At 37.9% G+C, this 13,828-nt stretch overlaps 1 protein-coding gene across 1 annotated transcript in view; it reads left to right on the forward strand.

Annotated features, from left to right (window-relative positions):
- The first annotated feature begins 849 nt into the window (after positions 1-849).
- Positions 850-13,828, forward strand: part of LOC119735195 — a 179,781-nt gene continuing 166,802 nt past the window's right edge. The window contains exons 1-5 of the mRNA XM_038208901.1: positions 850-1,312; positions 4,087-4,246; positions 9,028-9,115; positions 12,400-12,588; positions 13,398-13,629. Coding sequence (XP_038064829.1) covers positions 1,198-1,312; positions 4,087-4,246; positions 9,028-9,115; positions 12,400-12,588; positions 13,398-13,629 — 784 coding nt within the window. The 5' untranslated portion in view covers positions 850-1,197. The remainder of the gene's footprint in view (positions 1,313-4,086; positions 4,247-9,027; positions 9,116-12,399; positions 12,589-13,397; positions 13,630-13,828) is intronic.

The following is a 13,828-nucleotide window of genomic DNA, read 5'->3' on the forward strand; positions in this document are numbered from 1 at the left end:
AAATTGCAGTGATAAGGACACTCTGTCTGTCATTATGGTCATGCATTGATTTCTTCCAAAAGAGGGCGCGCTGCAGGCGTGCCGACTTTTGTCCATACGGCCGGCGTGATGTAAAAAGAGTTATATATGTATGCACAAAAACTCAAGATAAACACGCTGCATTGTGATAAATTGCATTATTGCACACATTATCAGTGTTTTGGGCTAAACAAAGAGTATGGCTGGAGTTCTAAGGAATTTCTGTACAGAACAGTCATAATTTGAGCAAGATGTCCCCAGTAGCTTTTGAGTCGGACAAAAAAAAGTATTATGGGGGACTTCTTTTTTGGTTGAGAGTACTTTTCTTTGGTATCGAATTCACGCGCCACGCGGCGATGTGAGCTCCTTGGAACTCACCTGCAAACTCTTTCTCTTATTAATCAACCTGATGATATTTTTCATACACATTGAAAAAGCTATAATATCAAAATATATAAACTAGAGATGTGTAGCACTCGAAAAATAGCAACTAGATTTTGCCACCTTGGGCGGCACAAATTTGTGAATTTTGGGCCCGTCATGTAGTGCGTGATGTAACCTGGCCAAACGAACCCAAAGTCTTGTTTAACCGCTGACATCTTCAATACGAGATTTGGGAGAAAGCTTGACCCTATTTCTGCTTTGATTTGTTTAATGCCAATACTGTACTAAAAAACCAAACACTATGCAATTGTATTGAAAACATTGTATACGTTAAAAAGGTATAAAATCCATATTTGAATTTGAATACGAGGGAAGCGAGTAACAAATGATACAATTTGTAGTGGCCAAATCCGGGATTGTCGCTTGGCAATCGAACGCTTTGACGTCATTATGATAATACGCATTCAATCAAGTTAAGCACACATTGCACCCTTCAACAGGAAAGGGCCCGTGAAAAATTGTTTAAGTTTTACGAGAATGCTGACATGTTTTACAGAAATATGAAAAGTTAGAGGAAATTGACGCCGGAGTGAAAGTTTTAAGCATACCGGAAAAATTTATTTGGCTCTGCAGGTTGAACAAGTGCTCCGACAATTATAAGTAACGAAGTGGCAGACGAAATTCAACGAACTCGCAGGTGCACACAAAATGGCGGACCGGTGACAACTTTTTAACAACTTTCGGTCGGAAATTTCCGAAGGGAATTTTGCCTTCTTGAGTGCAAGGGAGTGAGAAATGTGGAAAATGACACCCAGAAGGAGCCCGTCCGCCTCAATGGGAATATACACAGAAGTCTGGGCGTCGCCGAGGTGGATATTCGTGGCGTTTTTCCTGCTGAGTTTTGCAACAGGTGAGTATTCTATCGCGCGAGTGAGCGTAACCGGTGGAATCGGTCTGCCGTGAAATCGCGAGGTTCACCGGCAGACGCGTACTCCAGTTCCCGCTGGCCGCACATAACTGGCGTTGTTGACGTTCTCGTCGTACCACGGTACGGTACTTCGAAGCCGTATAAAACCTGCAAGGGGGGGGGGGGTGTATCCCCAGCCCAGGGTGATCGTGTAGGCTACAATGTAGTTTCGGACTCGGTTCTTTTTTTAAGGCCAAGGCCAAGGGAAACAAATTTTGTTAAATTTAGTTTGATTAAAAACAAAACAATGATAGGCATGTTTTTTAAATTTTGTTAGTGTTAAGCTACAAAAACTAGTTCAGTAGTCATGGTAATTGGAAACATCAAGATGATTCATGCAGGTGTGTCATAGATAGATTTTTTTTTGTTGAGGAAATTTGGGGATAAAAATTAAAATGACAACCACGAAAAAGCGCAACAACCAAAGCGAAAAAATGGCAATGCAATTTAGGCTAGGCCTACCGTGACGTGCGCTCAGTTGCACGGCACCAACAGTAAACCACTCATGAAATCGTAATTTTGTAATTTGTAGCCTATCCCAAGAAGCTGTTCAAAATTACAAAACTAGATATATGTTTGTGGACAAACACATGCAGGGCTGTTCAATTGCACAGCACCAACCGTAAACAGCTCATGAAATTGTAATTTCGTAATTTGTATCCCAAGAAACTGCTCAAAATTACAAAACAAATGTGTCATTAGACTTGAGCAGTGACGTAAATCTGTGCCGGCAAGTGGGGGGGGGGGGGGGGGGGGGGTGGGGGGTGGGGAGTGACCAAAATCCAAAAATTGCCCGGCCGTGGAAATTCGAAAGGGGGGAGGGTTGTTGGCTGGTCACCAAATTACACTGGGGGCGCTGCTCATGATACAGATGAAGTCCTGTACACCTTTATGACTTTATGTATATATCCGCAGTTACATAACATTAAGAGCGGCGCATTTTAAGATGAACTTTGTCTCAAGTTTTCAGTGTTATTGAATACCTAATGGTTGTTGGGAGTTTAGAAATTTAGCAGGAAAAATAATTGAAGGTGGCAATGGGGGCTTGAACTAGCAGTAGCCTTTCTTTTGTCATACATGTACCGGTATGTTCCTTAAAATCCTTGCTACACATCATGATGGCATGGATTTCTAGCTGGCAAATCGCCCCCCCCCCCATACATGTAGGCCTATTCATCTAGGTTAACAGTAAAGCCATTTTCTCTTCACTGACATACTTTTTCCCCACTAATTATGAAGCATAATTATGCTGTAAATGTATGCCAAGGTGTGCTGTAAAGAGGGATTCAGGTGTGCAATTATTCGCGGTGCATGGTGTGGGGGTGTGATCGCACACCTCAAATCAGAAGGACTGTACATTATGCCATAATCATACTTCGGCGCGTGCTTGAAATGGCTTTACTGTAAACAAAGTTGAATGCAATAAAAAAACTACCAGATTGTTTAGTCCCTGTTTGGACCACAGAATCACACATCTTGAAAAATCACACCCCTTGAAAAAATCTTTCACTCGCCTGTATTTTCAAATCAGAAGGACTGCAAACCCCTCCCTATTTTCCTCGTTTTTTATTTAAAAAAAAAGAGTAATTTCCGGACCAAATGCATCCTCAGCCTAATTGTAACATAATTGAGAAGAGGAAATAGATGGAGATAAAAAACACAAATTTGTAAACATTTTGAGATTATTTGTGTACGTCATACGTGTACTAATGCACTCACTGCGTGGCAACGTTCAGTTTCATCAACTTGTTATAAATGATAAATTGAATCCAAAAATCTATTCAATATTAAACGAGCACAGTAGATAATAAATACAAAATTCTATTCTTGCATCCCTACCTTTTTTTTATTGGAAAATGAGAAAAAAACACCCCAAACCATCAATTTCTACTTTTTATCCTTTAATACTGGTACATGCAGTTGTAATGATCGTACACAAAACAAAGGCCAAAAACAATTTAAAAATTAATAAATCCCCTGCCTACAATGTATACATACCCAATTTCATATGTATGAAGCCCGGAAAGGGACAGGGTGGGTTTTTTGTTGTTGTAATTTGCTAATTCGTTCCCACGAATTGCTAACTCGTTCGAACGAATTGCTAATTCCTTCCCACGAATTGCTAAATCGTTCGCACGCACTGCTATTTCGTTCCCACAATTTTCTAATTCCTCATGTTCGTGGGAACGAATGGCTAACTCGTGGATCGGGGAACGCATTCGTAATTCGTGGTAACGAGTTGGTAATACGTGCGAACGAATTACTAATTCGTGTGAACGAAATAGCAATTCGTGCAAACGAGTAAGCAATTTGTGCGAATGAATTAGCAATTTGTGCTAACGAATTAGAAATTTGCGGGAATGAATTACTTATTCGTGCGAACGATTTAGCGATTCGTGCGAACGAATTAGCAATTCGTGCAAACAAATTGGCAATTCGTGGGATTGAATTAGTAATTCTTGTGAACGAATTGGCGATTTGTGGGAATGAGCTAGCAATTCGTGGTCCCTAACGAATTAGCAAATTACAATAAAAAATTCCACCCTGTCCCTTCCCGGGCTTCATATATTTATGCCATGTAATCAGACGCATAATTTGGTTTTTTTTTGGCCTAATGACTAAATTTTCATTGAGAGCTAGCCAGCAGTACGGAGACAGTCAATCTTTATTTGTTCAAAGGAAAGCCATAAATGTTAATTTTTTTTCTTTGTGCAAAGGCTCAGTGAACGCAGCATCCAACTGTACAGTGGACTGTCCAACAGACTGCATGGTCGACTGTCCCATAGACTGCACAGCAGACTGCGCCACAAACTGTTCAGCTGGTTACTTCTTCGACAGCACAACGAGTGCTTGTGCCCAGTGCAACCCTGGATATTAGTGAGTAGCAAACTCAGGCAAAAACTAAGGCTTTAAATAGTCCAAAAATTTGTGACTCTCAAAACTGTGTATGAGAGTCCCAAAACTTAAAGATATAGTCCATCATATTGTAATTTGTGCATTTTGTTCGTTTGAAGCAACGAAAGTGTTCAAAATCTAATGAAGGATACTGAACAACTAATCTGATGAAGTTTCTATAGAACTATGATTCATAATGTAATCTTTTCCTTTACTTTGCAGCCGCTGTTGTCATTGGTTGATGACTAATAAACACTACACGAACTATCAACTAAAGAGTTATACTTATTGAGTTTCAGCTCAGCTTCAGCTGTATATTCCGAGAAACAGCATTCTAGGATCTCAATTTCAAATCAAAAGTTGCTGAATCATGTTTTGATTTGTTTTGAATTGCAGCTTTACGCGGTGTCGAGCACTGATCCGACGAATTATAGCATCCGCGCGCACCTGTGCGTCGTGCCAATGCTTGCGCACGCTGTGCCGAATAACAAAACGAACTACTAATTTAAATTTCCTACGATGTGTCTTAAGACGCACCGTCATGACCGTTGGAAAGGCCTTCTTTCGTTGATTACTTCAAAATGATAGCTTGCCAGAAAGATTAATTTCACAGGGAGTTTAGTCCACTTACTATCTTTCAGCCAAGTTTGTTTTTCAACAATAATACGCCAGTTACTTTTTCGGATGGCTGCAAATGATGGACTATAGCTTTAAGGTATTGAAAACATACAATACAGGTAATTAGACTGGCACCTAAAACAACCAGTCCATCATCGCTTCAGTACTGCATCAATCAACTGTGCCAAAAGAAGCGTGTGGCATAAACCGGGAAAGTTGTAGTCTCTATTTACTACACATTGACACTGACACTGAATGAAGAGGTCAGTCTTTTCAAACAGTTGGACCATGGTTGGACATGTACAAGTCTAATCTTTAGCCTCATTTTGAAATCACTTGATTTCCCTCTCATGTGCAAAATATGGAAGAAAGGTCTCCTTTAAAAATAGAATTGAGTCTGCAAACTTGGTAAAATACCGAGCACCTTTTCTTTGCCAAATGGAAATTTTGGAAACATTTGCTGACTAAAAGTGAGTAAAGTTGGCCTGATTTAGTTTTGTTTGTAGTTTGACTTTTTAGGAAGACCTCCCATATGTTGTGTACACGAATCCAAATTGGGGACCTCTCCAGAAATTGGGGACCCTGTTGTCTTCAATGTCCCCCTTTTGAATGTAGAAACAAACTCACAATAAACCACAATCTTATAGACTAGTGGTCATAGAGAGACTACTTTCCTTTTTCCATGCTACAAACTTTCCAAAGGTATAATGAGATTTTAATATAGCCTAAATTAGTTTAATTCAATTTCATTTCATTTCATTTATTGTTTCCCAGGTCAAATTTACAATGGGTAAAACAAAAATAATAATAATATTACAGACAGTATAGACATAAAAAAAGACATTTAAGTTTAAAAAATACACATTAAACCATACAAAAAAGACTAAGACCCTAAGATAATTGCATGCCCCTGCGGGATTGCTAAAAAGTGCACTAAATCACTGTCAAGTAGCTGTCCCATAGCATGACTAAATACTGTACACTGTGTATAGCAAAACTTGTAAAACTGTAATTTAGCCCCGTCACGTGTCAACTTGCAATAAGGATGATTTAAAAAAAAATCAAGTATTGATGCTTACTCCCTGGTGTTACATGCTTGAATGCATTCATTTATATCGGGGTGAAACCCCAACACAAGAACACAATGCCGCTTGTTTTTGTGTTGGGGTTAGTGCTATGGCTACAGTTTGAAAAGCCCATTGTCAAAAGCCATGTTATTAAACTGTTTGATTCGTAGAATGTCGACATCTGGGAAATCAAGGGGTGGACGTTTCCCAAAGCTATTAAAGCGAAACATATTTAATCTTCACCGGTGTCGATTTTTAGCTATAAGTTGAAGAGCCATTAGGATTAGGGATCGTGTATTTCACTGGGAAAATGTAGCACTTTCAAAATATAGGATATGAAAGCCCAGTCATTAAGCTTTCTTTTATGCTTTTCAAGTTACATCATTTTGATCATTAACACCATTTTAAAGTTCTGTCCACGGATCACAAAAAAAGATAAGCATTCTTTAACATGTTTAAGCAATTAACAAAAACAATTCACTATGCATCCCTATGAGAATTGTTTTTGTTAATTGCTGAAAAAAACACTTACCTCTTTGTGATCTGTGGACAGAACTTTACATGGAAAATGGTGTTTATGTTCACAATTCTGTACATGTAGGCTAAGTCACAAAGTACATGAGTAATTGGATTGATTGTAGAAAGCTCATTGATTGCGTAACTTATAGATTTTGAAAGTGCTAATGGCAAACAATCATTCAAAATTTGGTCCTGCCTTTTGGTGGTTTTTTTTTACTCACTCTGTATAACTAAATTTTACATTGCACAGAGCCAAGTTGTCCAATCTACATGTAGTTTTTCTTCAGATAGATAAAACCTGACTTTGAAATGCCAAAATCTATTTTTTTTCCTGCAACAGTCTGCCAGCTTGCTTTGCAGTTTATTGCATCAGTGTCTTCAATTTGCAGAGCACTTTACAATCAAATTTATTGCTCCAACTACATTATGTGGTGGTCTGTTTGTGATGCCGTACACGTACACACTTCAGGTTAATCAGTGACAATTTTGCCATTTGATTATTTTCGTTAAGAGTTACGTATGTGTGCAATAGAACCTCAAAATATTAAATTGTGTTTGAAACAATGAATCGGTGCGTTATACCCAAGACACATAAACACACATACTGAAATTTGTATTCTTGTGGAGACATTTCTTTGTTCTCATGTAGTAAAGTTTTCGAGTTTGAAAGTGAAGTTTCAAAATGCTCTTATTTTAACAAGAATTAATTTCCTTGGCTGAAATTCGGACTTAATATCCCTTTTCTAAAACTCTTCCATTTGCGACAGATCAACCCACCTTGGAAATTCCTAGTTTTTAAGTAAATTCCATATATCTATTTCATGAAAATCTTGTGGAGACGGCTAGTATTCATCTATAAAATTGCCCTGTGGAGACGTACTTATACAATCTTTTGTTCCCTATTGTGTATAACATACCGATTCACTGTTTCAAACACAATTTAATATTTTGAAATTCTATTGATCTGATACACCGTGCCCTCTGGAGACGTCTCCAGAGGGCACGGTGTATCAGATCAATAGAATTTCAAAATATTAAATTGTGTTTGAAACAGTGAATCGGTACGTTATACCCTTGACACATAAACATACAATGTATATAATACATGTACGGTTCACAGTACAACTGTACGTGTGATATGTGCACCGTACAGTGTAAAAATCTGATAGCCTATGGGTTAAAAATACCAACAAACATTAAACAATACCACCAAGGTACAGAAATCCTATGCAGCGCAAACTGTTTACCGAGCATTGTGTAAACCGACTCGTCTTGAAATGCTTTGAACCCACCCCAGTATATTGGCTCCGTGCTCCAGTATTTGTTCAGCAAACCTACGGGCGTCCCATATCTTAGCAACACTTTGGGCAACAGATACACACAGAGACTGGGACGGGTCCATTCCTTCATTAGGGGCATTGTTGTTTGCCCGCTATTATTGATCTGGTATTTGGTTGGCCTTTGTCCGTGTGCAAATAGTGGAACGGCCCACCCCAGTATTAAACCCGATATTAGTTGTACTTAATTGAGTTAAATGTTTTCAGAGCTAATCTTAAATTACATTGTACAGTTTAATCTCGAACAGGTGTCATGACATAATTTCCCAATTTAAATTCTATCAAATACATTGTACAATATGTAAGGCCAACATGCAACTCAGATTAGCTCCCACAAAATAACTTTTCAGTTTGAAAGGCCTATCAAAGCATTAACTAAATATTTGTGATTTGCTTTGCAAGTGAGTTTCTGAAGTGACAAAATTGAAAAACTTCTAGAAATGAAATCTATTATAGGCATTCATTACAAACGTATCACAGAGCTCACTACAATATTTTTACTATTGTCTAGGCATTTTTCAATCATCCATTTGTTTCACTCATTGAGAAAACAGGCCCTGGAATATATGCTACACAGCATCCCCAAGTTTGTTGTATCACTATACATGAAGTGTAGAGAATTAAAAACACAAAACAATCAAACTGCATGTTGTCCCTTCTTTCTTGAATATTTCCGTCTCCCTGGTTATGTGGTGTTTGTTTACGTATAATCTAAATGTATTGCCTGCCTAGTATTTTACTCATTTTTTTGTATTAATTAAGCAAGTTTTAATCGTTTTTAGAATTAATTGTTTATAACGTAATTGTCTTTTGGAATTTGGCCCCCGGGCCACGATCTGAGACAAATAAAAGAAATGAAATGAAATGAAACATTTTTCAGTCTTCAATCTTGAAAGCAAAAATTTATTTGTTTTGTGCATCTACGTTTTTTTTTTACTATGAAACAATTTAAAGTACCAATTCAAATTGAAATGTCAAAGCCCACATTTTGTTTCTTTGTAAAAATTTTCCAGTTATTTAGAGATTTTTTTTGGTGATGTTCAAGCGAAGCCTTGCTCACTTTAAAACCGTTTTTTTTTAGGTGAAAAAAAACCCATTTGTTCAATGTATAAGTCTGTATAAATTTGGCAGGCGTACATGAAATGTGGGTGCAATGAGTTGAATCATTCCGTACACATTTATAGCATTGAAACACATTTTTGTTTTGTTTAAACTTTGACAGCTGTGAAGGTGGATCCAACTCGGCCGTTGCTTGTTCAAGTGGGACTGAAAATCCAAACAGTGGATCGTCTTCGAGTTCAGACTGCACGGTAGGTTAACAAACAATTTGTTATGGGCTTGAGCTAGAATCTCTCATTTGCCTAAAACTGTCATCAGTTTTGTCTACAATTTTCATACTTTATGCACCCTGTCAATTTTTTATCCCTTTTTCAGCCGAAGAGATTTTTACCCAGTCATATTGCTGTCGCCATCAATTAAAATCATGCTTTCTGTAAAATCTGTATTTTGTATTTAAAAAAAAAAATTGCTATTTAATTTCTCCTTATCTTCGGGGTTGTCAAATGGCACAGTAGCAGAATCAGTACGCAGAAATAAAAAATTTCCTGAAGGAAGGTGTTTAAATCTGTGTTTTGATAGATTTTGATATTATTTGTACATGTACACACCATTGTACATGTTTACATTCATATTGCTGGAATTGTTTTAATAGATCAATTTCAATTTCATCCACTTGAGCAGTGTACATTGTATCCATGTTGATTATGAAAGACAAGTATAACAAAATATATATTTCATTGTTTTCTTAAAGGGAAAATACAACATTTGCAAACATCAAAAAATAAAACTACCATATCATTTTGAAATACCTTGCTGGACTGTTAGTGAATGACAGTGTAAAGCATCCTGTAAAATCATGGCACTTGGTATACTGTCATTTTCAAGAAAAGTGGTATTTTTGTATCAATTTCCAACGCTGGTCGGCTGACCGGCGTTGGAAAAAAACTGGCTTTTTTTTCAAATACTGGCCCCAATTGACCATCGCACTTGTTTGCAATTGATTACACACCTACCTGAACGGGTACAAGCCAGCTAGACTGGTTCCCTGACCTTACAATTCCCCAATGTATGTAAACTGCTCTGTTTCTTCTTATATGGAGCCAGGGAACCAGACTACAGGAAAATGATTGTTTTTCTTGGTTTTTATAGCATTTTTGAACCCAAAACCTCAAAAACTCAGTGTAACTATATTTGCTATATATTTCCAACCCCCCAATTCCATCCATTTCTGAAAATTACAGCAAAAGCAAATGATGTATATTCCCTTTAATTAATGAAATATATGTAACCAGTGAACCAAATGCTACACACGATGCATGTATTTAAATCCAATCAATTAAATAAACACCCACAGAAGCATATTTAATAGCATCTTTTAGTCCAAAGTGCAAACCAAAATCCTCACTTGAAGCTTCGGATCAACAGCTGCAATTAACAGTGGTGGAGAGTGGGGCTCATGGGGACCGTAAAATGTGTCACGCACTAAAACATGACTTTGTGTATTTAGGGGGTCATTACTCATTATACGATGTAGTCGAAAAGTGGTGCCACTAAGCACTTGTCTGTTGCCATGGTTGCGTCCTAAATAACCTTGTTAATTTTCAGAACAAATAAAAAAACTTAAACCAAATACGTTTGGTTCATTCTAGAAATGTTCGGTCCACTTTTTACCAGCCCTATGTACATTTGTACATATGACATAGAGGATTTTGTATAATTTCCAGCACTCTATAGCAGTGATCCTCCAAGAGTGATTATGAATGTAGCAAACTACCTATCCAACAAATTAAGATGGATTTGAAGTCTTTCTTAATGGCACACTGTACTTGAATAAGAAATTAAATGTTTCAAGGTGCATGTCTCAATTTGGACCCCACATTTATAGAATGTCCCATTGAGATGTTTACCCGGATCATTGTTCAAACCTTCATGTACATGAATGTGTCATGCTTGTCTTATTAATTTCTTTTAATTGCATTGGTAAAATTTAAAATTAAAAGGTGATATTTGTCAGGATTTTTGTGTCAGGATTCTTTTCTGATTATGTGGATGTTTTTGACAGGATTTTTTTCCTCATGATTTCAGGATTTTTAAGAATCTTTTTGAAATCTGGAATTCCTGAGCTTTTGCCACAAGGGTGTTTTTACCTAAATGATTATAGAATGTAGATTTTTTTCTATATAGAACAAAAGAAGTTGGCATTTTAGGGTTGCCTTTAGACAATTTATTCAAACATATTCAGCTTTCCTAATCTCCCCTGGTTTATTGTATCAACCGACTTTTCCTTTTTTTTCTGTTTCAAAATTTTGGCCAAAAACAAGTTGATTTCAACCAAAAAGCTTTTTAGAGACGGTGCTTATAGCCAAAAACTCACTATCGAACATGTAGGTACATGTATGTAGTCTCATGGTCTCAGCTCTGAACTGACAATAGGCCTGCTGTACTCAGACTCGCCCATTATTCAACAACATACATGTACGTGTATGCCGATCTGTACAAGACTAGACTGTCAAAGTCATTTGAAACTTGGTCCTCAATTGCATTGGACCCTATCAAGACTGCGACAAAGTCCAATATCAGCTTGCAACATTTGATATAGTTGTGTATATTTTTGACACGATTGCTTTGTTCACGTTGAGGTGATCGGGTGTAGACATTCCGCAGCCCTGTTTCACTGACGTGTTGGCAGCCCTCTTTTGATTGGCTGTTCAAGTGTTTGCTGTAGGGGTAGTTCATACATGTATCTTCCTTGTGGTTGTACTTTGTGCAGTTGGGAAAATGTAAATATAGTGTACGTACATGTACTTGCTGTTAAATACTAGCCCTTAACATGGCAATCCAGATCATGCTTGACATGTCTAATACAGATTTTGAATGCCAAGTGTAATGTCATTTTAAAATAGATTTATAAATAAAAGAAAGAGAACATTGAATTGGGACTGTTGGATCCTTCCGATTCCTGTTTATACACTTGAAGCCCGAAACAGTATTTTTTTATGCAAAATACTAACCATTGCAATTTTTTTCTTTCAATACAATCAAGATTAGCAAATTCGATACAAAGAGGACAGAAGTTTTGCATATTATGTAAAACACTTGCATATCTGTGTTAGTTCTATAGACTAGAACCAACAAACAATTTTAGAAATTGAAAAAATATGACCAGAAAAATATTACGTTTGGATGAGTCTGCCTTTTTCATGTTCTGGAGACATCTGTGGATTCAAGCAATATTTTTGCCAAAAAAAAAAAGGGCGCCAATTCGTATGAAATTTTACAGTTTTTACTTGTAAGGTTTCCCACATTTATACATTTTCGGGACTTGAAGTGTCCGGGATTTGCACGATGGTTGTCAAATTTCAGGCATTGCCGTTGATGCACCTATAAATTTCTGTGTTTTGGTGAGAGGTTCAATAATACTGAAGTTGCACTTTCCTGTTTCTACCGGAACTCTGGATAGAAATTCATAAAACACCCAAGTTCCTAAGTTTAAACTATTGAAATTTAAATAACAGTGTGTTTTTTTTTTTGGTAGCCCTGCACCAGTGGCAGTTTCAGCTTGGGCAGTGCCAGTTCCTGTACTGTGTGCCCAAGTGGGTCTGCCTGCACAGCAAACGGGGTGTTAACAGCATGCGTAGCACCCCAGTATTCTCTGGAAGGAGAATCAAGCTGCAGCAGCTGCCCGGCTAACTCCTACTGCCCAAATGCGAATGAAGGACCAAAGGTATGAAGGCCCAACCGAAAATAGTTCTTGCCCAATTTGGAATGGTGGATCAGTTCAGTAGGCAGGCACAGAATTTTTACCCAGATGAAGATAGGAGTGATAAATAACCCAAACAAAATCACCAAGATGTTATGGTATACAGAGCTAAGCCAATATGAAGTGCGTTATGGAATAAAAGTTGTCATCCTTTGGATGTTTGCTTATGGTATTCATTGACTCCGTACCGGTATTTTTGCGGAGGCATTGCAAGTAAACATGTATGTATGTTGGATAGTTGATTATTTGCAGAATAATAACATTGACTGTCCAATTGAAATTGGGCCCATTACTTGATACAGTATAGACATATGGTAGAGGAGTTTTGGGGGATTTTTCAGGAAGATTTCAGCAACTATTACATGTACGTGTACATTACAAGGGACTGGATATGCCTTGAAAGTTGCACTTCAGAAAATACACACTTGCTTTGGGTTTGCTGCACATTGGAATTTGGAGGGTCCAGGAATAGGCCTATCTCTTTATAAATCTGCCTCAAGTGAGAGTTTGAGACGTATGATGTCATCAGTCCCATAGAAAGATGCACAACATGATCTCACTGAGGTCAAATCTCGCAAGTTTACTGTGGGAAAACAGCTGTACCTCTATTCAAGTAAATACTATTTGCATGTTAAGACAACACATAGTTCAGAAACTTCGTCATTGAATTTTCACATACCATGGAGTCCTAGTTGTGAACACCGACTCCATGTTAGTGTCGATCCGAAAACAAAGGATAAGTGCACATTTTGCTGCGACTTTATCAATTTCAGAGTTGCAGCGGCGGTTTCATTCCGGACTCGGCCCAAACTGGGTGTGATAACTGCCTGGCGGGAACCTACTCCGATTCTGGGGACCAGACCTGCTCAAACTGCTCCGCTGGGTACTACAGCCTGGCTGGAGCGGCAGACTGCACGCCTTGCCCTACAGGTAATGTGCATGTTGCTTTGCAAGGAGGAAGGGAGGGGCTATACAGGAAGAAAAAGGGGGGAAGTCTAAGGCTATGTCTGATAACTTGGCTAGGGCTTGTGGTTACACATTGGCATATGGAAGTGGCTGGGTCTGGATCACATAGAGACCTGTGTTACTGCTAGCCGTAGTCAAGTTAGTTGGATGCAACTGTAAATGTACCTTGTTTTTAAAGCTTGGTTCATCTCTGGCTATGACTTTATCTCCAACTCCAAGATCACTTAGAAGTTATTAA

The sequence above is a fragment of the Patiria miniata genome, unplaced genomic scaffold (genome assembly GCF_015706575.1).
Source record: "Patiria miniata isolate m_02_andy unplaced genomic scaffold, ASM1570657v1 HiC_scaffold_29, whole genome shotgun sequence".
NCBI lineage: Eukaryota > Metazoa > Echinodermata > Asteroidea > Valvatida > Asterinidae > Patiria > Patiria miniata.